This window comes from Coregonus lavaretus, assembly GCF_964263955.1.
Source record: "Coregonus lavaretus genome assembly, chromosome: 28".
In the NCBI taxonomy this organism is placed as follows: domain Eukaryota; kingdom Metazoa; phylum Chordata; class Actinopteri; order Salmoniformes; family Salmonidae; genus Coregonus; species Coregonus lavaretus.
The window spans coordinates 18,590,159-18,617,844 of record NC_140015.1 but is presented as its reverse complement, the minus strand read 5'-3'; the positions used below and the strand labels follow the sequence as shown (position 1 = coordinate 18,617,844).

The following is a 27,686-nucleotide window of genomic DNA, read 5'->3' as shown; positions in this document are numbered from 1 at the left end:
CGGACTCCTCGAGGTTCCGGCGCTGGAATGGGCGGGCTGGCCGATGGTGCTGGCAGGGCGGGCGGCGGTGGAGGCGAACCCCAGCCTCGGAGTGTGGTAATCACCTCCTGCAGGGCGGTCCCCATCTGCAGGAGCTGCTCTTGCTGGTCCCGAACCTGGGCTTCCAGTCTCGTCTGGGCTGCTTCGGCTCCTGCTGATTCCATTGGTGGTGTGTGATTCTGTCAGGGCGTGTTGTAGGTGTAGTGTAGGAATCAAACGCAGGACGCAGACTGAATGTTCCAAAGGCTGTAATACTGGCCCAACACAGGCAGCAGGACAACTAAGCCCGACAGCAAAACCACGCACGAAGGCGAAAGGTAAATGCGCACTAACAGGTGCGACAAAATGTAACGGAGCACACACAGGTGCAAATAAGCTCCAGCACAGTGGAGAAATACGCTCAACCGAGCAAAACACAACACTGACGGAAACAATCACACACAACACTAGACAAACACAACGAGAAACTTATAGGACACTAATTACGTCAAAACAGAAACAGGTGTGGAAACAAACAGACAAAAGCAAACGAACATGAAACATATAGCGGTGGCAGCTAGAATTCCGGAGACGACGAACGCCGAAGCCTGCCCGAACAAGGGAGAGAGGCAGCCTCGGCCGAAACCGTGACACACATGAAAACATTGGTATGGTTGACTGAATAAGTCCTGTATGAAAAAATACACTCACCAGGTAAAGGGCTTTGGGAGGCCATATCTTAATGTCCCCAAACTGCTATTCAACCTCTGTGCTAAAACTGAACTTGAACTTCAGTTCTTCTTCCCTTGATCTCAGTTGTTTTTGTACCTTGACCTCTGTTTGATACATCAATCTCTCATTTCATGATAGCCAGCTATAAATGCTAACTGTTACACAAATCAAAGTTACCAGGACCATAGGGAGAATATTTATTTCTAGCTACCTACAGCCTTTTCTCTGAAAAAGGAAGATATTCATAATTCAAACCACTGTTACTACTACTGTTACTTTTTCAAATAAAATACCAAAGGAGACGAGGCCTTTTAGACTTCCCTCAAGTGTTCATTTACAGTATTTTCTCTAAGTCTTCATGCCACAATGACTACCACCCTGTAGCACTCACATATGTAATCATGAAGTGCTTTGAATGGCTGGTTATTGCATACATCAACTCCATCTTCCCAGACACACTCCAATTTGCATACCGCCCCAACAGATCCATAGACAACGCAATCTCAATTGCACTCCACAGTGCCCTCACCCACATAGATAAGAGGAACACCTATGTGAGAATGCTGTTCATTGACTATAGCTCAGCGTTCAACATCCTTGTCCCCTCCAAGCTCGTCACCAAGCTTAGGACCCTGGGACTGAACACCTCCCTCTGCAACTGGATTCTGGACTTCCTGACGGGCCGACCGAAGGTAGTGAAGGTAAGCAACATCACCTACGCCACGCTGAACCTCAACACGGGGACCTCACAGGGGTGTGTGCTTAGTCCCCACCTGTACTCCCTGTTCACCCACGACTGCGGGCCACGCATGACTCCAACACCATCATCAAGTTTGCTGAAGACATGACGGGGGTAGGCCTGAGCACCAGCGAAGATGAGACAGCCTACAGGGAGGAGGTCAGTGACCTGGCAGTGTGGTGCCAGGACAACAACCTCTCCCCCAACATCAGTAAGGCCAAGGAGCTGATCGTGGACTACAGGAAATGGGGGGGGGCGAGCACGCCCCCATCCTCAAAATCAGAACATTTTGCAGTGGAGCAGGTCGAGAGCTTCAAGTTCCTCGGGGTCCAAATCACTTAGCACTTAAAATGGTCCACACACACACGCACAGTCGTGAAGATGAATCGACAGTGCCTCATCCCCCTCAGGAGGTTGAAAAAGTTTGGCATGGACCCTAAAATCCTCCAAAAGTTCTACAGCTGCTCCATTGAGAGCATCTTGACTGGCTGTATCACTGCTTGGTATGGCAACAGCACTGCCCTCGATCGCATGGTGCTTCAGAGGGCGGTGCGGACAGCCCAGTACATCACTGGGGCTGAGCTCCCTGCCATCCAGGACCTCTACACGGAGTGTACAAAACATTAGGAACACTTGCTCTTTCCATGACATACACTGGCCAGGTGAATCCAGGTGACATCTATAATCCGTTATTGATATCATTTGTTAAATCAGCTTCAATCAGTGTAGATGAAGGGGAAGAGAAAGGTTAAATAATAATTTTTAAGCCTTGAGACATGGATTGTGTATGTGTGCCATTCAAAAGGTAAATGGAAAAGACAAAAGATTTAAGTGTCTTTGAATGGGGTATGGTAGTAGGTGCCAGGCGCACCAGTTTGTGTCAAGAACTGCAATGCTGCTGGGTTTTTCACTCTCAACAGTTTCCCGTGTGTATCAAGAATGGTCCACCACCCAAAGGACATCCAGCCAACTTGACACAACTGTGGGAAGCATTGGAGTCAACTTCGGCCATCATCCCTGTGGAATGCTTTAAACACCTAGTAGAGTCCATGCTCCAACGAATTGAGGCTGTTCTGAGGGCAAAAGGGGGTGCAACTCAATATTAGGAAGGTGTGCCTAATGTTTTGTAAACTGTGTATATCAGGCGGTGTGAAAGGAAGGCCCAGAAAGTCGATAAAGACTCTAGCCGCCCAAGCCATTGACACCAACAGGTTCCTGAACAGCTTCTATCCCCAAGCCATAAGACTGCTAAATAGCTAACAAAACGGCTACACAGACACAGATCTGAATTGACCATTGTATTTATTAAACCTTTTGCACTGTCTCTATGCACACTCACGCACACTGACACTCCAACACACATAACATGCGCACACATTTATACTGACTCTACACACACTTGCATACAATCTTCATTTACACTGCTCCTACTCTGTTTATCATACATACTGATGCCTAGTCATCATATCCCTATACATACAGTATCTACCTCTATCACTACAGTATCCCTACACATTGTAAATATGGTATTGGAACTGACCCTGTAGATAGTTTCTTACTTTCTCGTGTTCTTATTTCTATTTCTCGTGTGTTTTTGTTCCACCCTATGTTATTTTTAGTACTACATTGATATTGATTACTGCATTGTTGGGTTTAGAGCTTGCAAGAAAGGCGTTTCACTGTACTTGTATACGTGACAAAACTTGAAACTTGGCCTTATTGGAACCTAAACAGAACTATATTGCCTGGTAGCATCATAAATCTCTGAACCAGAAGACTGTAGCTTCTCTGTATAGGGAATTGACCAGCTCCTAAAAGTGGTACTTTTAGCTTTTTATGCAGCCAACAAAAAAATGAACAAATGCAATATCAATCAATCCCATTGACGATCCTCTCGCTCTGTAGTCACTCAACACACACAAAAGGACCAAATGAAAATACTTTTCAATTTTGTCTGTTGTCTTTTATTTTGCGGTTGTTTGAACACCACAAAGACAAAAAATTGCATCAGAATCTATAAAGAATAATACCAATATACAAATGAACACAAAAATATGAAACAAAATTATATAAGGAATATGGAACAAAGACGGTACAAAACTAAGCATTCTGAGCTTTATCATTATTATACCCATCAATAAACATATTCCATTATCTAGTTCAACTTTATATACACTATCCTGTCTTTTCAGGAATAATATATTCATTTTAATCAAAAGACACAGCATAGGGCGCATCATTCAACATTCAAACCTATGAAATATATTTATTAGACTCTCCCGTTACTGTAGAGCAGGTTTTTTTTAACACGAAGTGGGCCCTGGGCATGTGGTAGGTGGGTCGCGAGTTGTGAGAATACATCTATAATAACACAATATTTCTTCTTAATTTGGGTCGTTGGAAGAAGATTTGAGTCACTGGAGGACGGTACATTTCTAATTTGGGTTTCGAGATGAAAAAGTTTAAGAACCCCTGCTGTAGAAAATACACTTCACTCAGGTATTAAAATATGGGTAGTGTTCCTATTTACTTCTTTAATAAAACTACAGCTTTGGAATTGACAGTGCAATGAGATGGGGTTTCATGAGTAAAATGTTTCAAAATTGTCTGTTTATGTGTGTTGTCTTCTGCAAAAATACCTCTCAAAAGGGAAAAGCAACGAGGAGGGTAGTGACACTGAGCAGCAACATAGCAACCCTAACAAGGCAAGAAAACAGCCATGATGAAGAAAGCATGTATATTCAGGCATAACTGAGGTATATTAATGCTGAAGATAGCCAAGCCTATGTATTCAAAGGAAATGTATTTCTGCTCAACAGGCTCCTCCCAGAGGCTGGGTTGGAAATCGCTCTGCCTCCTGCCACCAGGGGGAAGAATTGCTTGGTCCCGATACCCTTGACAACTTCACCACATAGTTTCTAAACCCAGAGGTGCAACATTGCAAAACTTCCAGGAACGCTTGCGAATCAGACCAGGCTGAGGTTTGAGACGTCAATGAGAACAGTGAAATTCTTCCTTAGTTGTTTATTTTCTCAATCTAAAGAGCCATGTCTTAAGTAGTTGAACATGTTATTACTCCAACCTCGTTAAATTAACAAATTGACACGTTTTCATTTTCGTCCCAAAAACGTTATCTAAAGAGAGCCTTTGATTTGACGGCCAGCACACGCGCAGTTCGGCGCGATATGACCGTTAGACCAACGTGACGGTAAAAACATGCCTGATCTGTGCCGCACATAATGCCCCAATTACGGGATTCTAATCCTGTCTGCTGCGGCCGGGTCCAGCTCTGCTGAGAAGGCCGTTCCTCTTTAATCTGTAATCCGTGTGGGTGATGTCAGTCGCCCACACCAAACCTCTATCAACAGCTGTTCCCTCAATATGACAACAACAATAACATCCAGGGAGACACCCCGAATGACCCCCAAACCCCCCCCAATTATATTATCCTCACTGTACCTCCCTGTTCATGCCAACACACTCATATGCAAACACACATAATATAATAATAACCTCCCTTCATAATAGATTAGTTTAAAATGAGAAGTATACCATCAGGTCAATAAACATCAAAATATACAACTCAGTGATTTAGGGGTCCCTTAGAGTGTCTTATCCAAGTCACTCTGAAATCTAAATCTTTAGTTAGAGAGGGTCCTGCTGACCAAGTGGGATCTCCCTCTATTTGGCAACATTTCAGCAAGAGGCAGAGCTGGCAGGAGGGTAAGGGATAAGAAATAATGTCCAATGAAAACAAAATGGAGGACTGTATGATTGACAATATTTCAATGGCACTCATGTCAATGGCACGCACGTTGGTGAGTGTTTCTCTGTGTGGTAGGCCTTTGTAGTGTTAACACACAGCCTGAAGAGACCTGGGAATGGTCTATGCACGTGTGTGTGTATCTGTATTGATCCATATTGGCAGTGGTATGTTCATGTATGCAATGAAGTGGATCAGCCAAAGGACTCAAGCCTGTCGATTTGGTACGGCACTATAGTAGAGTCCATAAAGCCCCTCCCCTCTCCACCCCTTCAGTAGTACCACCGGTCGGTGTGTAGAGCGGCTCAGAACTCATCGTCGGAGCTGAGCAGCAGAGTCTTCTCGTTGTCGCGGGTGCTGAGGTTGCTGTGGCTGCGGGACACCGGCGCCCCCCCGCGCTGCTCTAGGGTGGACTGCTGTGTGTACTGCTGGTAGGCCGGGGAGAAGTTGTGGATGGCGTCCTGCACCATGTCACCGGGGTTCATGGTCTCCTTCAGACTGCTAGAGATGCTCTTCATTGGGGCGCAGCGACCTGCCGAGAGAGGATGGAAATAGATGGAAGAGGGAGGATGAGGGATAATGGAAGGAAGAGTGGAACCATACAATGAGCAACCTGAATGCCATGAGTAAACAAAATTGAGGATCACAAAGCTACTGAACCAAAAAGACAGCAACAGGCAGTGGAGCTCCTAATGCATTGCAGGGGGAGAACTCATATACACCACAAAATAATACATTGATAAAAGCAGCACATACTGTACAATAATGGCAATACAAATGTACTGAGGATGCTCTAAATAAATTGTTTGTACAAAATTAAACTATATATCTCAGAAACAGTTACAAATAATAGAATAACAAAATATGAGCACATCACGGAAATGGAGTCAACCAGAAAGTAGTAGACCTACCGTACTGTCCATAAATAGGAAATGACCCTTATAGTGCAGCACAAAGAGAGAGGGATAACGATAGAGAGGGACATCAGAAAATATACAAGGATGAATATTGAACAATCAAAAAGGAGAAGGGGAGAGAACAAAACAGGAGAATAAGGAAGATAAAAGGGATTCAACAAAATAAAAATTGAGTAAAAAAACAGAGGGAGTGGAGAGGAGCGAAAGGGAGAATAAAACAGAGGAAGAAAGATTTAGAGAGAGAGAGCAGGTCAGTGGAACAAAGTCACTGAAATGGACTTGAAGAGAAACCATGGACAACCAGAGTGTCCTGAATCCTCACTGAACACAGTTCCAGAAACATAAGCAACTGCATGTGTCGTTTAGTAAGGAATACACACTAATTTGCTAGTGATGACTTGATTTATTTTTACTTAAACAATTCCATCTCTAATCTGCATGGATAGTCCCTCTATCTCTGCATTCTTACCATAGGAATCCAGCCTCTTGTCCATGTAGACCTTGTAGGTAAAGGCGTGGCGCAGGGCCACAGCGGCAAAGAACATCTCAATGCAGATTATAAAGTTCTGGTAGCTGGCGGCGACCGTGCCCTCCCCCACTGACACTTCGGGAGAGTTGATTTTAGGGATGGCTCCACACTTCTCCAGGATGGCCAGCAGCATACCTTATCCCCCGGAGAGAGAGAGAGAAAGAGAAAGACAGGAAGGAGGTCAGAGTACTGTCAAATCACATTGTGTGTATTATCTGGAGAGAGGGTCAGCACACTTGGATGCCGCATTATCTATGATACATTGTGTGTGTGTCGATCGAGAGAGGTCTCCTTACCCTGCCAGAAGGAGAGGAAGATGACAGACTTGACCATGAAGAACTTGAGCATGGGGTTGTAGGGGACCAGCAGGTCGCGGGTGGCGAAGTAGAAGAGGAAGAGGGCGTAGAGAGACAGGCTGACAGAGAAGTTATAGATGATGGTCACATACAGGTACCCACTGGCCACACTGGGGGGGAAGAAAGAGAGAGAGAGGCACAACCAGCTATCAGAACAGTGTCAACACATAGGGATGTCTTAGCACAGTCTTGTCTTAGAGATTAAGTAATATAATTCCTACTCTGAGATGCTTTATAACTACAACCCCGACATTTAGGTGAAAACAGATTTACAGCCAGACTAGTGTAAATGTAAAAAAACATCTGTGAGAACAAATAAATAACATTTCAACTGTCCATACAGAACAGTAGTAGATATTATAGACAAACATTAATCCTCTGTGGCTTTTGAACCAATTAACTTTGAGGTCAATAGAGGTTATGCACATACTCTGATATAATATAGAGTAGAATGAATGACAGTGTGCCATAGCCCTACGTACTTGAAGTCTCCATCTCTGTACTTCCCAAAGGCCTGCAGGATGACAGTGATCATGGCCATCAGAGGCTTCACCACACAGAACTGTAGAGTGGCCTGAGAGAGAGAGCGAGCGAGAGAGAGAGAGAATGTAATGCTGTAACAACTCTGTGTTCATATGTAAGGGTTGTTCACAAATAACGAGTGTGAGAAGAAAGCTTTCACAATACCTGTTTGCAGAATCGGAGGAACCCAATGGAGTAAGTCCTGCCACAGAGACAACAGGTGCCATACACACAGCTGGACCTGTAGACAGCCAAGACACAAGCATTTGGTAGTCTGTCTCCTCAAGATCCAAATGGTATGAAAAGAGGTTCAAACCATTCAATAAAGTATTGATACACATCACTATTCTACAGTTGTGGGATGTTTGAATGAAATTATTGGATTATATATTAATTGTCTTTTTAATTATAAGGACAAAGAGTGATAATAGAGAGACTCACTCAATGGGCTTTCCTCTGATCTCAGCCATGATGGCACTCTCCCCTCCAAGGTACTCATAACACAGGCTGAGGAAGTTGTAGATCACAAATGCTGCAGAGGAAACACACACAAACACATGTAAGCAGTGTCAGAGAGTTGAGAGAATATGGGGGTAGTTGCCACTATGCAACTACAGCAGTCTGTTAACCCAGCAAAGCTTTCATCTCCAAAATCAATCCCCCATCTGTCTATCTGTGTTTGGTCTGGTTGGACTCTGATCAAATCAGTATCCCTTGAGAACCCAGAAACATTTACGAGAAAGAACACAATAACACACACACAGAAGTAAACATGTTCCACCTAGAGGCATTGGCCAGATTCCTCTCTACAGTATTACAGCCTTGGTCCCCATTTTCCAATGAGATGAATGCTGATGTGCGGTGTCAGTGCATGGGCCAGTGTAGAAAGCAAAACGAGATGGGAGACTGAGTCATTGTCCCCAATGGCCTCCGGCTAAACCGCCCTCCATTCTAGCTTGGATCAACATCGCTCTGTCCCCCCGTGTGCACACACAAAGCTACCCTCCCCCACTGTGTCTGTGTGTGACAATGTGTATTAGAGAGATTCCCATATATTGAAATCGATCCAGCTGAATGTTCAGTCCAAAACACAGTTACCATGCTATTTAACAACAGTACTAGTATAATCTAATAATAGCCTGTTTATTTGAATCCATTCATATGCATAAATTATTCCACAGAGCTAAGAGATTTGAATAGTTAATAGAGATTTCAATTTCTTCAGAAATTAAATAAATTGTTTCAAATTAACAGAGCACAGTTTGGGACAGATGGAGAGTTGACAGAGACAATCCTCTCTAGTCAGACTGAATCACTTCCAGTTCGTCGGGGCAGAAGAGGCTGTCTCTCCTTTGGCTCTGAACACTGTTATTGGTGTCATTGACTGGGAGGAATGTGGTTTCAGCTGCTGTCCCTGGTGTTCAGTCCATGCTAATTTGAGGGTGGTGAAGCAACTACAGGACGACTCAACCCTGAAGCTTTGCTTCTCTTTCTCCTGTTCTGTCTCTTTTCTGGCATTGGAGACTCCAGCCATAAAGGACCACTGCCTCTTCCATTTGCTTTCCTTGTATATTGTATTTACACACTGCACAGAGCATAGAGGTCTGAGCAGACAATAAGGGGAATCCCAGTGGCATCCTTATGGTATTGACTCCTGCTGTTCGAATGTGTGCAAGCATGCATGTATAAATACACAACATCAGTGTGCATTACTGTGTATGTACTTTGCTGTGTGTGTGTGTGAGAGAGTGTGTAACTATATGACAGCACTGCGGCCCTCTCTATATTTAGCAGTGTGGAGCCCTGGGGCCACAGCTGCTGCCCGTGCGGTGTGACATGTGCTGGGCAGGGAGAGCCCACTGCAGCCTGGCCGAGCTGTCAGCTCCCCTGCCGTCAATCCCTGCTCTCCCAGCACACACACACACACAGCATTCTCTCACGCACCGTAGAATCACACAACACTCTTTGACACAGGGTAGACAAAGTGTGCAGCGCAAAGCACTCGTTCATGCATTGAGCACACCTTCGCACTGAGCATTCTAAACGGAGATCCCCCTTTCCCCCCAAACAGACATGGGATTGTTCATTGTACCTACAATAGAGTTTGTCAGGCATAATTTGATGACCGAGACCGGTAACCAAGGCACACACCACCTACTTTTACAGGGGTGTCTGTATTATGTAACCACTGTAACAAAATGCTAATGCCAATTTCTGTTGATGTTACTTCTGTTGAGATACAGCCGGCTGGTACAGAACAGCCAGACGATTTATCTGTTCATAAGTGAGTGGTTTCTAAAACTCTTCTCAAGGCTTCAGTCGTTTGCATACTGTTGCTAGGGAACAGGCTTCCCCTCCCCAGCAATCCCAGCAGGCCTTGGAAACAACAAGATAACAAATATTGCCACTATGGTAAAGGCAGAGAGACCGCAAAGGCCATCTGTCACTGGGGACAGAACAGATTCCCACACACTCGTTTCTACGGACCAGGGGTTGGAACCGGTTCAGGGAACAGAACTGAAAACCGGAAAAGGACATTTTTCAAGGAACAGAATCAGAACCGGGAACGAAAGTGATCTATACTTCTCCTGAACAGAACAGTTATTGTAAAAGCATGGGAACCGGTTAATAATGTTATTTTACGTTCTGGGCATTTTTTTTGGTCCCACAAAAAAACGCTAAGCCCTCCCCTGTCAATCAAAAACTTCTTCCAGTGTCTGCCTGCTAGAAGTGTGCCGAGTAGTCGGACAAAACGAGTATCATAACGGATATGGGCAATTTTCTGGATACGATTTGATCAGAGTATTTTCTGTAATTATCCGTGATCGAATAAATTAATACATTTGAGTGCCAGCACGCATCTTTCTCATGTCAGTCAAGTGAGGTGCTACGTGGTCTAAATAACTCAACTGGCTAGTTTGCCTGTCTGTAAAGAAAAGGGTGGGCTGTATATTGATCCTGTTGCTCTGATTGGATAGAGTGAAGCTGTATTTCTCTGTCCACTCGCTTCATAATTTCACCCGATCACTTTCACTTCTCTGTTTCAGTCTGATCATTCAGACTGCTGCTGCCTCCTACTATGATAAATCAAATGGCAAGGGCATTTGGTATCAAACTATCAATGTGCATAATATCTAACAAGCGGGACGAGGGTAGGGAAAAATATGAAATGCTGACGCGCATTCTGACTGATAGCAAACTTGTCTGCCCGCTGCAAATTGAAGACACACACATCCCTCCGCGGCTCCTAATCTGAAGCTTGTTTGGTCTATAAACATACAGGGAGATAGGTATTTTGCCAACATCTACTTAGGCATATTAAAACATTTAATTTTTTCCCGATCTCTAGTATCAACTGATCCGACTATCAACTGTCAATTTATGGATAGGATTACAAATACGAGTATGGCCATGTCCGCACACCCTTACTGCCTGCCAGCTGAAAATGTTTGCCAGTGTGCGTGTAGGCTATCTGCCCTTCCCTCTCCGAAGCATAGCTGTAGCCTACTGACGTTACAAGTGTGATTCAGAAGATAGGGAGAGAGATTTTCAATGCTAGTTAGGGATACTATAGTTATCAAAATTCACATTGGATTTATTAACTACAAAAAGGTAAGACGTATTTTTAATTCTGGTGCCGCTCTGCACACACAAGCTTGTTAGCTAGCTCTGGTCCAACGTTAAGCCAACTCTAAAGTTCAAAGACATTCAAATTTCCTCCATAGAAGCCGCTCCTCCGTAGGTATAATTCTGTGGGCCTAATTCAGATAATGCATGTCATCACAAGATCATCTCAGCGCTTCAAGCGAAGCCTCTACCCTCTTTCGCTCTCTCCCCACCCACAAAATGTCAGTTGCATCTCGCGTCCTACACTTTTCTTTCCATCACGCATGTAAAAAACTCACTGAGCTATGGCTTGCCCGCTCCATAGCAAGCTGCTCTATCCGCACGGTGTGATTGGTGAAGTAATTAAATGTGGAGCTAAATGTAAAAAAAAAAGAAAAAGAAAAAGAGGTTTAGAAAGGAACAGAAAGGAACGATATAAACCGGTACTTCTTTGTGTTCGAACTGGTTCAGAACTTTATTTTGCTGGTCGAAAAAGTGGAATGGAATGGTGAAAAATTATGGTTCTGTTGAACGAAATGATTGAAAAATACATTTTTCCCCAACTCCTGCTATGGACACAAAAAAAGAGCACATGCAAAAACACAATCAGTGAACATTATGTCCACCAAAAATGTGTTGTGAATACTTGACGCCATACACGTGGTCTGCGGTTGTGAGGCCAGTTGGACATACTGCTAAATTCTCTAAAACGATGTTGGAGACGGCTTATGGTAGATAAATTAACATTAAACTCTCTTGCAACAGCTGTGGTGGACATTCCTTCAGTCACCATGCCAATTGCAAGCTCCCTCAAAACTTGAGACATCTGTGGCATTGTGTTGTGTGACATTTTAGAGTGGCCTTTTGTCCCCAGCAAAAGGTGCACCAGTGTATTGATCATGCTATTTAATCAGCTTCTGATATGCCACACCGGTCAGGTGGATGGATTATCTTGGAAAAGGAGAAATTCTCACTAACAGGGATGTAAACAAATTTGTGCACAAAATTTAAGAGAAATACCGTTTTTGTACATATGGAACATTTCTGGGATCTTTTGGGACCAACACTGTATATAGTGTGTATAGTGTTATAGTGTATATAACCACAGTATCTCTTCTCTCTAAAATAAATGTACTTGTATGTATTTTATGTTTCTCAAGGCATTCTATTCATGCCAATACATTTAAAAACACTATTTTAACAGTTAAGAGTAATAAATGTCATTTCTGTCTATATCCTCATACACCATTGACAGGGTGGGAAGGATAGGGTTAGTCTCTAACCTTCGTAGCAGTCGCGGACGGTGTCAAAGTAGACGTAGTACTCTTCGTTAGTGAAGAAGAGGAGGCTGAGCCACGAGTCGAAGGCGTAGATGGGAACGATGAAGAGGATGCGAACTATGTGCTTCTGCTCATTGGGAGAGCTGTAGTAGCGCAGGTGCATGTAGATCTGTCAAAGGGAGAAATGCAGATGGGGAGCAAGATAGGGAAAGATACATTTCATCTCAAAGCTCCTAAAGGACCTGGCTAGATTATAATGTACTTCATTGTAGGAGAACAATTCAAAAAACTATAAACGTGACAGTTAAATAGACATTGGAGTGAAATGAGGGTAATTGTGTTTGAATATTCAACAGCCTCCTTCTCCCTGAGAGGGACCACAGCTCTGTCAACGTGAGCTAGTTAAAAATGGGCTAGCTGAAACAAGTGTCTCATGAAATCAATGTGTTTTCACCAGGGCTCTGTGACTGTGACTTTGTTGTCCTGCCCACATCCTGGGGAGAGCAGTCGACATCGTGCGTGCGTGTGTTTGTGTGATTTGTGGATCTGTGTTGTGTTTTTCCATTCGGACGAGCAGGCTCTGTCATCAGTACCTTTTGTCTACTTCATCCGTCCCCCTGTCCCAGGTCTCCACTTACACAATGCTACACCGATCACCTTTCCTGGCCTGGGCACACACACCTTTGGTAAAATAACAAACAGTAGGGCGCTCGCACACAGAGAGCACTGTACCCAGCTTTGTTGCTAGGCAACAGCCCCTGCTCTCTGATGTCACTGCAGAGCTAGGTGCACCTGTTGTCAGAGCGACGACTCATCTTTAACCCTTTGTGTAAGCAGCAACACACAATGGAGAGGAATCATTAACCTGGGCCTTTCAGTAGCTCTGAACCTACAGCAGGTTATATTGGTCTGTAGGCAACATGACTACATATTTGAAGATCTTTGAAGACCTGCCACAACTACTTCATCATGGCTGAACAGCCTGAGGTGTTCCACGCTGGGTGTGTTCCAGAGTGCATGTGGCAGGTGTGAGGAATCTGAAGGGATGCCTTGATATGCTTCTGCAGCTTCTATCTGCAATTTGATTTGTGCATACTGAGAAAACTACTGTAGGCACTAGGCATCCATCTTATGCAGCAGGGAGACCACAATAACATATGATTAGAGTACACACAGTTGAAGCATATGTTAGATGTAGCATACAGAAAAACATAGGAGTGTGTGTGTGAGAAATAGTTCACTAGCCCCTTACCTGGTGGCAGGTTATTAGCAGGGCTGTCCAGACAAAGAACCCTGACACGGTCTGGGCAGTGGAGGTCATGAGGAAGTAGGGTTCCTCGGGGGTCACCAGGGGGGCCTCTGGCACCCAGGAGGCATTGGAGCCCGACGGGGCCGCTGTGGTCGGGGACCCTGGGGCCATATCTGCTGGGGAGTCATTTTCCATTCGATCTGACAGGGGCATGCCACGTCGCCACAGCTCCTCCATCATCTGGAGAGGAGGGAGACAACAGGGGGATATGGTGGGCTCACAATCACATTAACAAAAGTAGCTAAATATGTAGAAAATGTGGAGCTCCATTAAGGAACAGTGTGCCTTCCAAGGGACCAAAACCCTAGTTTCTTTTAAGGTTATCGAACACATTACACATGGATGGTTGTCTCGGGCATAACAATAAAAAACTACTAATTTATTCAATTGAACAATTAAAGCTGAAACTAACATCCTAGTGGACAGAGAAATCAGAATAAGATATAGAGAGGAGAGAGAAAGAGGGGAACAAGAAGGAGCGGGGGATGGAAGTTGAGAGAGAACACAGGGACAGAGTGAATCAGTCAGACAGAGCAAATTGGTGTGACATGGGCTGAGGGCCCACTGACCCAAATTCTCCTTCTCCTCTCCTGGTTTGAGGAGAGCAAGGTAGAGTGTAGGAGAGCCACAAATACACACAAATAAATCTCTATGGAGCAGACTGAAGGACAGACTGGGTGTATCAGTGCCAGTGGGACATATAGCTAATATGAGAGGAATTAATTGAAAGACAGAAAAATTGTGAACATTCAAACATTTATGAGGTTGGTTTGGGTTTTTAGCCGTCAGCAGCACATGATCAATTCTAAAAGTCAGTAAGGTGACTGACACCTATTGCTCATTAGGTCTGTAATACTGACTTCTTGCAGAGTAGCCAGACAGCATTTTTCTAATGGAAAACTATAGACTAAGTGAACATTAGAAAGATGGACGGAGGATTCTCCACACCCTTGTACTCAATCCAGGCATTAGTGATGCTCACTAGGTAATGTGATCACTAGATGCATCAGTCTGGAGTCCAATGATGGCAATAACCTAATCATTCAGAATAAAACTGATTTAAAAAGAGGATTCAATTCATACACATGGTTAAATATAGGCAGGCCGTGGCCATGGGTGACTCACGTTGCTTGACAAAGCCTGCTGTATGCATTACCTTTGAGGGGACAGTTACATTTGAGTGTCACACTCGTTTCCCTCAAGTAGAGTTTCTCAATAAACTATTGGTTCGTGATAAGCATAGATTATTGACTGATGACTATTGAGGTTGAATATCAGCTATATGTAGGCCTATTCTGTATAGGCCTAGAGAATGAATACCTATTAGGTTTATAATGTGATTTTCCCATGAAACAAATGCTTTATTATTCAAGAAAAGGGGAAAGGTTTGAGACAGTAGTAAAGAATGAAAGTTTTGGTCAATATTGATGGCTTCTAAAAACAGCAAACTAGTTATTTTGATGAGGTATGTTGCTGTTCAGTTCAAATTGCGAGCCATGTCTGGTGCATTTCGTTTGGTTCAATGACCAGATAATTCATTGAGACACGACAGGGGACACTCCATCAATTCCTGCTGACTGAACCTGAGGGTGCATTTCATAACATCTATTGTACTTTGACCTAAATCCTATCAGTCATCCAACATAGGCTTTTTGACATTGATGCCAAAATGAAACAAGCACAACATTACTGCAGTTTTCCTCTCCAGATATACCAAAGGCTTAACATACTAAGGATAATATAGGGTGTTGTAGTGAGAATGATAATTGTCCTCTGTAGCTCAATTGGTAGAGCATGGCGCTTGTAGGGCCAGGGTAGTGGGTTCGATCCCCGGGACCACCCATATGTAAAAATGTATACACGCTTGACTGTAAGTCGCTTTGGATAAAAGCGTCTGCTAAATGGCATATTATTATTATTATAAATGAATAACAAAATAATTTCCATGCAAAGACTACATGAAAAAACATGAAAACAATAGCAGCTGCCCATTTTCATATGAGAAGAAAAGGCTACCAAAAACCTCTTTATGGATGATTTCATTATGAAAATGGTCATTGTACAACAAAGTGAAAACAGGAGCTGAACTTACAGCTGTGTCAACAAGCGAAAGCTACATTCGTCGTTCGTTTGGAAACACTGTTTCTTTCCATCCATTCCGAACACAAAAACACAGCGCGAGCTGTGGCTTACCTGCCTTTGCTGCAGTTGTTTGATTTGTGCACACACTGCGGCTGTTTGAATCCAAGCATAAATGTATCCTAAACGTTATTAGCTAAGGCAGACACACATTGATAAAATAATAATTCATACTAAATTTAAATTACAGCAATATAACGTCAAGTGAGCGACCAATTTAAACCATGTTTACAGTTTTATCTAGCTCGCTCGCTAACGTTAGCATAGCTAGTTAGGTAGCTGCTCGCAAACTCTTCAAAGCCTAGGCAAATAAAAACGTTTGTCTGTACTAATAGTCCATCTCATGTAGATAAACTGTATTCAGTCACTATAATTTCAAAATAACACTATCGGGGAACGCTCGTGAATTCGGCTCCGTTATTCCCCTGTACCTCTCCCAGCGATTCACTACGCTAGGATTTTACAGTAGCAGGATAGCGGAACTCCTCCACTGTTCCTGCTTTCACGCAGGCGCAGTAGTTCATTGCCTTGAGCCACTTTCCCATTATTATTATTATTATTTTTTTTTATTTTTTTTATTTAACCTTTATTTAACCAGGTAAGGCAGTTGTACATTTTACATTTACGTCATTTAGCAGACGCTCTTATCCAGAGCGACTTACAGTTAGTGAATACATATATATATATTTTTTTCTACTGGCCCAGTTGAGATTTCATTTACAACTGCTACCTGGCCAAGATAAAGCAAAGCAGTGCGATAAAAACAACAACACAGAGTTACATATGGAATAAACAAAACGTACAGTCAATAACGCAGTAGAAAATCTATATACAATGTGTGCAAATGTAGTAAATTATGGAGGTAAGGCAATAAATAGGCCATAGTGCAAATTTGCAAAATAATTACAATTTAGGATGAACACTGGAGTGATAGATGTGCAGATGATGATGTGCAAATAGAGACACTGGGGTGCAAATGAGCTAAATAAATAACAATGTAAATAACAATATGGGGATGAGGTAGTTGGGTGGGCTAATTACAGATGGGCTGTGTACAGGTGCAGTGATCGGTAAGCTGCTCTGACAACTGATGCTTAAAGTTAGTGAGGGAGATAAGTGTCTCCAGCTTCAGAGATTTTTGCAGTTGTAACTCGTATGCCAGCTGGTCTTGCATTGTTGTGCAAACGCAGATTTCAGAAATGTGTTTGTGTATGAAGAATTTACCAGGTAGTATAAAGAAGTTAATTCATTCAGTAGCTTTGTTTTCATTCGAATAATATATTACATATTTAATTGTAAATACATAGGTTTTATTAATGAAATAAAAAATGCAATTACTTAGCTCGCTCCAAAATAACTTCAGTCACACTCATAAAACATTTGAATAATAGTTAGCCCTTCGTCACACAATATTCGGGGTAGGCACCTGTTGTTTACGAAGCATGTGACGAATAAAATTTGATTTAGAAGGGTATCTTTTGTGCAATATTTTAAAGTGAATTTCTTTCACTTTATTTGATATACAAATAAAGGTGCAACCAAGCTTTCTGCCATTCAATTTCAGTAATATATGCGTTCCAGAAGAATTTCAATTGAATATTTAAAATCTCTACAATTAGTAATTTACAAGACCAATATTTTCTTACATAATTTTAAACAAATGTAACCCCTGATCCTTTTAAATTTGTATCTGCAAATGGAATGTAAAATTTATATTATTCCTGACATCTTCATGTATTCAAGTGTAGTGACTTTTACTTTATTGTATGTTTACAGATTGAAAAATATGTACTGAGATGTTTCTCATTAATGTATTGACAATATAATTTGAATTGTGTTGTTCAGACCCAGTCACTCCTCCGAAGTCCCCTTCAAATGGTCCTCTTTAAGATTCAATAACACAAATGTGTCATTTCCCAAATGCAGTGTACAGCTACAAAAATAAACAGTACACAACAAAAAAGTGCATAGAACTGAAGTAGAATATTAGAGCCATTAAAATAAAAAAAAGTTAGGAATTTTTTTTAAAAATTTGTATTTTATTACGTCATAAAATATACACAAATACTGTTGTAAATAAAGTTAAAGTGTGTTAAAGAACTGTACAAGATATCAGTACACAATACATAAGTGTATACTCCCCATAACCTGACCAGCAATAGCCCTCCCCTCCCCATTGAGTTACATTGCCACTGGGTCACACTGGCCTGTCAAAGGGACACATCACAAACACAGGTCATTACCAGAATCTGTGACATCACTGTGACTGCATCCGAGTCCCAGTTATCATCAATGACATCAAGGGTGCTGGTAAATGACATCCAGGGACCTCTATTTTGCAATAGAAGGCGCCGATGACATCAACCCACTGTCAGCATCCCCTTTTTCAAGTGTGCTTTTGTTTTAAAAAGGAAAAGTAGTCATCCCTATATCAGGTCCTTGGTGGAGAACATGGACAGCTTCTCCAGGAAAGGCTTGGAGTGGAGTGATGGGGAGACAGTGTAGTGACAAAGTCTCAACAGGCTATGAACAAACTGCTGGGAATAAGATACACTGGACAAAAAGAGGAAAAACAAAGTATTGCACTTTAAGAGTTTCCTCATACACAAGAGAAACAAAATGGAGTTTAAGAAAAATAAATAACAGTGAGAGACAGACAATCTCAAATAATGAGGCATGATAAATGTATAACCTGCAGTTTGTCCCAAGCAGCCCTGTGATCTTAACAGGGGACCTATGAAATTCTGAGAGTCCATGCACCAGACCTACAATTCTGTTGACACACAAAGCCTAGTTATATGACCCAGTTGGCGATGTAAAAATGGCTAAAATCCCTCCCAATTTAGCACTTAATATTTTCTAAAATTCTGATCCCCAGCCGCAATTTATGCATTTTGCATGTATTCTTCTACATTACACCTCAAAAACAACCAACCACATTTTGGCTTTACACTGAAATTAAAAAATATCTACAGGTGACGTTTAAAAAAAATCCATTCCACCATTCAATCAATTAGAGCTCGTCCCATCAGACCTCCAAAAAGAAAAGCATAAAAAAATTAAAAAAAAGTTGCCATTAAGAACAATCATGAAAACCACCATCATTGGCCAACTTGTTAATCTCAGACTCTGGTCAAATACATTAAGCAAGCTTGTGATTCTCCCATGTCTTAAGAGTGTTGCACTGTCTCTTAAAATAAGCCTGGTTACTTTGACCTTACCAACCTACCCAATATTATGACCAAAGAACACAAATCAATGGAGGCCAAAGTGGGCGAAAAGGGAGGATAAAAAAAAAGTGTGGATGTGGTGGTGAATAAATGAGAGCGGGAGAAGGGTAGAAAAATGCATGTTCACCTCAATCTCTGCGTGAGGTGTTGGCTTTGGGCAACATCAGTTCCAAAGCGGGCTGAAGTAGCCTAAATGCAAGGCTAAAGTGGAGGATTAACAATTCAGTAAGAGGTGAAGTAGGGGAAAAGAACCCAACACTATTTCTACACCATTACAGCTAATAATCACTTGCTCTTCCCTTCATCATCTACCACTCACCCATCTCTCCAACCCTTCTCTTCATCTGTACCTTTCCCAATTAAAACATCAAATAAGAAACTAAAATCGCCCAAGCCTCAACAGGACCCACACAAAATGAATATGATCTATTCACAAAATATGCACAGTAGATCATACCTATGAGTACAGCCCCTTCCTATTCTATAAATGAACTGGTTAAAACATACATGGGTACATTTGTGTGGTGTGGTCTTCGCAGTGTAAACAGAAATCGCTAAATCCACACAAGCCCACATTTCGAGTTGACCTTCTCTTGGTTTGGAACGCGTTTGTGCCCGGGGCTATATTTGGCAAAGGAGCACCTGCTTGACCCCCAAATCAGTATTCTACCTCTGCCAGCTGCCCAGAGCATAGTGGGTGAGGGACAAAGGTGTTTGTGGCAAGGGGTGCATGATCCAAGCTACCATGGGGTAAATAGGTCAGTGGAGAGGAGGGTATGCTATTCATTCTCTTATCCTTGTACTATTGTAGGCCAGGGTCATCCCATCAAAGTTAGGGTGGAGGGGAGAGATTCCTGCAGTCCTTGAACAACTGTAATCCTTTTTTTCATTGTTTTATGATTCTCTGTCCGTTCCTCCAAGATCCACTTATTTGTCCAATTGGCCAAAATTCACTAAATAAATAAAAAACTGGAACGAAGGATATCTCTTGAAGCCCTGCAATGGAAGATTACATATTTAGTCAGATGTGTAGATATGTGATAAATAACAACAAAAACTGTCTGACAAACTAGGTACATTTACTTAAGTCCTGTGTGTCAACATAGGGAAAGAGACATCCTCACCTATCAGTATCCAGTGCATGTGGAGCTGAAGGTTTCACTTCCCCAGGTGCTCAAATGGCATGCTGACCTGCAGAGAATAAAGGAGGTGAGAGAACAAATGACTCAGACAATTGGAGTGCAAATGAGAGGGCGATCAAGTGGGTGCCACCACCATGGCACAATAAAATAAAAAAATAAACACACTGCATGCTACATAATATAGAAGCTAAACACCAATAGGAAGTCCTCTGAAACTTCTGACAAGAAATGTAATCTTGTTCTGGAAGATTGAACATTTTTCTAGTTGATATTCCCCTTCAAAAAGTTGGTCGTAGCAGTTAGGAGTTGGGCTCAGGTGCATGGCACCTGAGTTTTAGGGTTTGTGATGACGTATGATGGAGGTAGCGTTAGCGTACCTGCGATGTGGAAATTCGGGATTGGTCATGACGGGCTGTGAGGTCAGAGGATGACACGTTTGCGGGGGCTCCTCGGTGGAGCCGCATGCTCACCTTCCTCTCACGCTCAGCGCGAGAGATTGCCCGCGGCGACGTGTTCCCTTAAAGAGGTAGAATACGAGGGAGGAGGCCATTTAGAAATAGTCAGAACTGTTCACTTTGCAAACCATAATTTCTGTCAAGGTGTTTACAAAAGTATTTATCTACAAAAGCTATTTCATTGTCCCCCACGATGAAATTGGGGAGTGGTCTGCGAATGTGTCTCCGTTCGTTCGTACATTAGTCGCACGCAATCTCTCAGACAGCACTAGGCCAATTTTGACGAAACTTGGATTAATGATGCGTCTTGCCATAGAGATCCGGCATTTATAAATTACACTGATTGGCAGAAGGCAAGAGCTATAGTAATTAACTGAAATGTGTTAGTGCGTGACTATCTCAATTGTCCCTTTTGGATAATTTCCTTAATGTTTCTATTCCATTAAACTATTGCTCTAGTTAAAAGAGCACAGGTGTGTGCTCACCAGACTGCTGCACCCGTGAGGCGGGGTTGGAGATGGCCTGCTCTGGTCCGTTCCTAACTCTGTTGGCGGCTGGTGGGTTTGGCCCTGGCGGGAGACCCCGTGCAGCAGATCCCCGAGGGCCTCCTACGATACGTTCGTCCCTCTCGTCGGCTCCCCTCCTCTCACCATCCTCTGCTGTCCTACTGGCACCCTGAGAGGAGACCACGCAGGTTACAGCAAACACAGACCTCTACATGCATAGAAGAATACATCAAAATCTTTCTGAATCATTCTGATTATGTGGACACTATGGATAATGTATACCACTGCTCTCCAACCCTGTTTCTGGAGAGCTACCCTCCTATAGATTTTTGCTCCAACCCGTAACTAACCTGATTCAGCTTATCATCCTGCTAATTATAAGAATCAGGTGTGCAAGATTAGGGTTGGAGCGAAAACCTACTTGACGGTAGCTCTCCAGGAACAGGGTTGGAGAGTCCTGGTGTATACAGACAGAATGTAGCACTTAGTTCCTTGTAAAGAATAAGAGCTTTGGTGTGGCAAACTCACAAATTTGAGCATGTTCCAGTCGAATACGTAGTCATAGGAGAAGCCTTGTCTGTGGAACAGATTCCTGAAGAGCTGCCGAAGGTATGAGTAGTCTGGCTTGTCGTCAAAGCGCAGCGACCGGCAGAAATTCAGGTAGGTGGAGAACTCGGCTGCAGACAAGCAATGCCAATAAAAGGGAAGGGTGAGCAAAAACCCAGGATTGAGAGTGTGGTATATGCAAACGTTTGTTTCAATGGGGAAGGAAAATAGTTGTCCACACACATTGATACAAATGTCATAGCCCAGACAGATACTAGCAGTCACTTACAGGGGTAGCCTTTGCAGAGCACCTCGATGGGGGTGGACATTTTTTTCTCGCTGATGCGTTCGTACTTCTGCCTCTTTGTGGCGGCTTTGAGGCCTTGCCAGGGCAGAGAGCCCAGGTTGAAGTACATGAGGACATATCCCAGAGACTCCAGGTCGTCACGCCGTGACTGCTCTGAAGGACGGGAGACAGGTTTGAATGATTTGCTATTTAGGACATTGACAGGATCGAGGAGTATCAAAATATGTAAGCTAAGGACAAGGGGACAATAGTCCCTATATCTCAACACTAGGCATGAGCATTGGAGGGTAAAATGAAATCACATTCATAAAGACATTTAGATATTCAGCCAAACAGGAGGAGTTGATTTAAAGTCCCTTACCGATGCCCAGGTGGGTGTTGATGGATGCGTAGCGTGCAGTGCCCGTCAGGTTCTTGTTCTCCCTGTAGGGGATGTGCTGGTGTGTGCGTGCGTCTCTGTACTTCTTGGCCAAGCCAAAGTCGATGATGTACACCAGGTTGCCCTTCTTCCCCAGCCCCATGAGGAAGTTGTCGGGCTTGACGTCACGATGGATGAAGTTCTTGGAGTGGATGTACTCGATGCGACTGATCTGGAGAGGACAGAGGGGGATTTAGAAGAAAAGGAGACGTGAGACTCAACAGAAAGCTCTGCTGGGATGGTCTGTAAAAGCCTTGACGCCTTACTGTAAGCTAACAGTAATTTAAACCCTCCAACAGCCAATGCCTGTTGGGGGCACAACATTGGTAAAAACAGAAACACCAATAAGTAACAGAACAAATATGAGCAAAAGGAAGATCATTGAGGAGGACAGGAAGTGGAGAAAGGACACAGGTTAATGACAGCCAAAGACTATAGAAGAGTGATACGACTACACAACAACGTTAGAAGAGAAAAGGATGACACAGCAACACAAGCAAAGTTAGGTCAGCAGACAGAGCTAGAGGTAAAGGGTATAGAGGACAAACAGTACAATGAACGTTGAGGGGAAAAGATGACACCATAAGAGTTCTTAGAGTGCAGCTGCATGAGAGAGGCTGTTCTGTACCATCTGGTCTGCCAGCAGTAGCACTGTTTTGAGGCTGAACTTGCGGGAACAGAAGTTGAAGAGGTCTTCCAGACTGGGGCCCAGGAGCTCCATCACCATGACGTTGTAGTCTCCCTCTGCCCCGCACCACTTTATCGAGGGAATCCCCACTGTCAGGCAGGCACAAATAAAGTAGCTTTTAGTGTGCATCTAACCATAGTTACATCACTTGCGCATACATCCTTTATGGCTAATGTCATACAACAAAAATGTCAGCAAAGGAGTGTTTCAGTGCTCAACACATGATTATTTTGGTGAACATGATACTTCTGAAATAAAATAAATGCAATAACTGTGTACATTTGACCATTTTTGATGATAGTCACTACTTATTTTGATCACAATACACTCAGACGTGTCAACATGGCATTTACTAGGAATTCACTAATGTTCCTTCTCAGTCATCCGCTTCCCCCCCATTCGCCTTACCTCCTCCCTGCATCATCTTGTAGAACTTGCTCTCGATATGCAGCTGTGGGTGTTTGGTCTTCACGCATTCCAGCTTAATGGCCACCTCCTCGCCCGTGGCAATGTTGGCACCTGAGGAAGCGCACGCACACACACCAGGGCTAGACTCAGGAGCAACTTGTGAACCATGAACATGGAAAGATACTCCGGTTGAACACCCAGGGAATGGAAAGATAAAGTCTAAGGCTAAGAGGAGGAAAAAAGCCAATACTGGGGCTAGGCCAGTAGACAGAGTGGCAAATGGACAAGGAAGAAGAGAAATGCCAACAGAGGGAGATGGAGCACCTTCCACTTACCAAGGTAAATGTCTCCAAAGGACCCACTCCCTATTTTCCGCCCCAGCCGGTACTTGTTCCCCACTCTCAGCTCCATGGCGTTGAAAGTTCACTATGGACACAGAAGAACAAACATTTGATGAGAAGAGGCCAAGATGTTACGAGGCAACCATGAACATACAGTCTTAAATTTGACACATGGCATAGGCTACTTTGCAAATGAAGAGAAACAGAAATTATACAAATCCAACATAATTCACCAGATCTTGATTCGAAGGCAAACTTGCTGACTAATGGAACATTTCTTCCAGAACCAGCAGTAGGCAGTCTTACAATGGTCACTTTGCACATTCCAATACAGGATGACCAATAACTGCAAACAACTAAATGAACTGAGTGAGTGTGTAGCTTGAGCAGGTTGATTAGCAGACAGCTGTCTGGATTCCAGCGATAGGCTACACGATTACATTTGTAGAGCTGTTGGGGGGAGGTGGTACAGAGAAAGTGGGAAATAGAGAAATACAGAGGGAAATATGGAAGATGAGACCGAAAGAGAGACGAGACAGAGCAACAACATATCCGGCTGGAAGGGCCCGGGTGCGGTCTCCAGAGTCAGCTGGGGCCTGGATAGTAGAAATTGGCAGACACGATGGAGGGAAGGAAGTGAGTCTTCTGAGCCAAACTGCACGTGACACTGGAGCAGGATCATCATTTATTTAGCACTCTCAACCACACCATATTCTGCAGCCACTGCAAAGGCGCTGATGCGCGGGCTGTATGTGTGTCAAAGCCCAGAAACGACTGCAATGAACTTCAGAGCAAGACCTGGGGAAGGATATGAGGCATAATTTATAGAAGAGCGCCACAACGCTCTTTATAGTAAAGCTTTTTCCACCTCTCAGTTGACAATGTAGTACAGACAGATGGGGAGCATGACTGTTAGTTCTCAATACTAAACTACTACTTTAGAGCTTTTCATTGTATGTGTATGATCTTGTCATGTTTTTCCTACGATTAGGCCTAGGCCAGTCTACAACACGGACCACATTATACCTCTTTACATCACCATGATTACAGATCTACTTCCTCTCAAGATAATACTTTGGAAATGCAAGTGGCACATGACAGAGCAGAACGAGAAGAAGCATTCTCAGTCAACCTCAGTTTTGTGGGCAATGGGCATACCAATTCAGGAATGGAAAAAGTCATAAATTGTGCAGGACTAGTGTGTATTTAGACTAGAAAGGGGGACCAAATATCTTTCCGGGAAATTATTCCAAAAAATTGGTATGAGGTTCTTTCCATTGCCTGTGGTGTTGTCAGAAGAAGTGTCAGCTGACTAGGTGACAGACATAAATACAGATGTGATGGTAGTAGATGGATTAGGTTTCATTACAACATGAGGGTTTCATCTGCAGAGTCCCGGCTCAGGCCTAACATAAATTATTTAGCAGTTGATTAATCCTACTGGGTCATGTGAGAGGTTTTATCAATAGATCAAAGTTGTTCACTCACAGTTCAGAGCCAGGCATTATATTTTGGTAGGAAAGGATCAGGACCTGGTAACTACAGTGTAAACCATACACTCTGGCACCATGTATTGCAATATTCAACCATTACTACTATTCCCATGAAACACTACAGAGTACTCACTGACTTGAATAATTTCATCAGTGTGGGCCTGTAACCTACATAGAATTACAAAGCGTTCTCTTTCAGAGAAATTCTGTTTTAACAAAAAAAAGAGACTGTATTTTTCCAAAAACAATACAACTAGGCCTACATAATGGCAGTTTATTTCACCCAGTGTCAACATTAATGTATTAGCTAGGTATGGCAACGTGGAATGTAACATTTGCATGGACAAAATCATTTTATGGATGCATCGTTTGAGTACCAACAACCCATCTAAACATCTTCTCTACTCTATTTTCTTACGTCACCCTTTAGAAAGCTGTCGCTGCGTTGGTAACAATCAAAAGGGAAGCATATCAGCTAGGTTGAATAGTTATGTGACATTTACGATATCACTCAAAAGTCGAACTAATTACAATAATAATAACAACATCTACCGTACACTTCAAACAAATGGTTGCCTGGGCTGCTACTGTGACGATACCAACTGTCCGTATACAGTAGTGGTATGCTAGCATTAGTTGTGCCTAGCTAGTAAGTAGCCTGAGAATACGCTTTCTGCTTCTAACAAGTACCAATCATTTACATCATTTTAAAGAAATACCTTGAAGCTTCACAAATAGTTGACAGTGTATGCTATTATGTAACATTTTGACTTTATTCTAGCCACACCCTTACACTGAGGTACCTACCCAATGTTAGCCATCTCTATTCGCCCCCTCCCCCTCTGCGACGCCTGAATACAAGACTCCGGTTCGGCCGAATCAAGTCCCCTTTCCCCCCTGGTTTCGTCGGTTCCCCAGTACACTACTCACACGATTTTAGGTTTATCCGAGAGGTGGTTCGGTGGCGGTGCTGATCCGAAGGTTGTCAGTCAGACTGGGCCCCGGGCAGCGAAGGATGGGAACGGATTCTGGTGGCTCTCATGCCCCAATTTTCCTCTTGCGTCGGCTGTACTCTCTGTTGATAGTCCCCGAGAAGCTTCAATACGAATGGCCGTCTCTACCAGAGTTCTGTCTCCCCCTCTCGTTACTTGCAACGCACCATTAACAACATCGATGATGTCAGAAGCACCCGGATTGCCTTAAAGAAATAGAACATCTAGAAATGTAGACATTCTTAAATGTTACAGATTTGAGGAATAGGTAGCCTCAGAAAATAGGCTGCATTTACACAGGCAGCCCAATTCTATTTTTTTTTCTTCACTAATTGGTATTTTGACCAATCAGATCAGCGCTGAAAAAGAGCTGATATGAAAAGATATGTGATTTGTTAAAAGACGAATTAATGTAAAGAAGATCATCATTGGGCTGCTTGTGTAAACACAGCCATAGATAGTTGGCTTTTGTTCAGTTATTCACAGAATAGGCCTTTGCATGAATGATGATTATATTCTTATGAACATTGTTATGAAGGATAGTAGAGTGAAGACAAGAGCTATCATAACAAATAGTAATGGTTCTGGTTTAAAGATAGTGAAGATTCCATCCAGACATTAGTCCTCATGCACATTACCAAAGGGTGCTCCATAGTCCTGCACCCTGGAGTTTGGACACAACCAGCAGAAGTGAAAGGATAGCAGAGGTCCCCATAAAGTACCTCTGGACCTTGATGTTTTTGCACAGTGATGGGCAACTGGCAGCCCCCTCTTTTGTGGAAATCAGTTGGGGTCTCAACTTAATGTTGAAAGTCAGAATAGTAGAATACACAAGGTACAATTTCCAAATTTGGATGTGCATCAGCTGTTTTTTTCTTGTTATGTCAGTCACTGACAGTCACTCAATTAGCCCATGTCAGCTAAAATTTTTTAGATTGGTAAATTAGTCTTGCCAGCTATCTAAACTTGTAGTAATCATGGTCAAATACCAACCAGGGGTTCCCCATTGATTTTGTTAGTCACTCTCACTCAGATATCATTCAAAACTGCAAAAATGTCTCTCCACCCTATGGCAAAATTAGTAGAATTGCAGGGAATGTGTTATAAAATTGCTAAATTTCTCTGCCCCATGGCAAAATGTGTAGAATTGCAGGAAACTGCACAATTAATCATTTTTCTCTTCGATGTCAAGAGGGGGGCCGCTAAAATGTTTTGCTCGGAAGGTGGGGGGGGGGGGGGGGGCAACAAAA

General features: G+C 43.0%; 2 protein-coding genes across 5 annotated transcripts; both read right to left on the bottom strand.

The window, feature by feature from the left end:
* Positions 1 to 3,989: 3,989 nt before the first annotated feature.
* Positions 3,990 to 16,377, bottom strand: LOC311104149 (transmembrane protein 184B-like). Of its 2 annotated transcripts, none has more exons than XM_084145840.1 (9): positions 15,969 to 16,377; positions 13,715 to 13,951; positions 12,466 to 12,631; positions 8,018 to 8,108; positions 7,742 to 7,817; positions 7,537 to 7,628; positions 6,995 to 7,164; positions 6,639 to 6,833; positions 3,990 to 5,784 (listed from the first exon to the last, which is right to left on the bottom strand). In XM_084145840.1, exons 2-9 carry the CDS (start codon positions 13,949 to 13,951, stop codon positions 5,558 to 5,560), a joined length of 1,254 nt encoding a protein of 417 aa, XP_084001966.1. In that variant the 5' UTR covers positions 15,969 to 16,377; the 3' UTR covers positions 3,990 to 5,557. The 2 variants fall into 2 exon arrangements, with proteins under 2 accessions (XP_084001966.1, XP_084001965.1); XM_084145839.1 differs by having other exon boundaries at positions 15,965 to 16,368.
* A 1,559-nt stretch (positions 16,378 to 17,936) lies between these two features.
* LOC311104152 (casein kinase I-like) lies at positions 17,937 to 26,580 on the bottom strand. Of its 3 annotated transcripts, XM_084145844.1 has the most exons (11): positions 26,377 to 26,534; positions 23,946 to 24,036; positions 23,611 to 23,721; positions 23,143 to 23,291; positions 22,458 to 22,686; positions 22,079 to 22,249; positions 21,772 to 21,920; positions 21,223 to 21,412; positions 20,660 to 20,799; positions 20,265 to 20,331; positions 17,937 to 20,136 (listed from the first exon to the last, which is right to left on the bottom strand). In XM_084145844.1, the coding sequence occupies exons 2-10, from the start codon at positions 24,019 to 24,021 to the stop codon at positions 20,299 to 20,301; spliced, it is 1,248 nt and encodes a 415-aa protein (XP_084001970.1). In that variant the 5' UTR covers positions 24,022 to 24,036; positions 26,377 to 26,534; the 3' UTR covers positions 17,937 to 20,136; positions 20,265 to 20,298. The 3 variants fall into 3 exon arrangements, 2 of the variants coding, with proteins under 2 accessions (XP_084001970.1, XP_084001971.1); XR_014610139.1 differs by lacking the exon at positions 20,660 to 20,799 and having other exon boundaries at positions 26,375 to 26,580; XM_084145845.1 differs by lacking the exons at positions 17,937 to 20,136; positions 20,265 to 20,331 and having other exon boundaries at positions 20,338 to 20,799; positions 26,375 to 26,580.
* Positions 26,581 to 27,686: the final 1,106 nt, after the last annotated feature.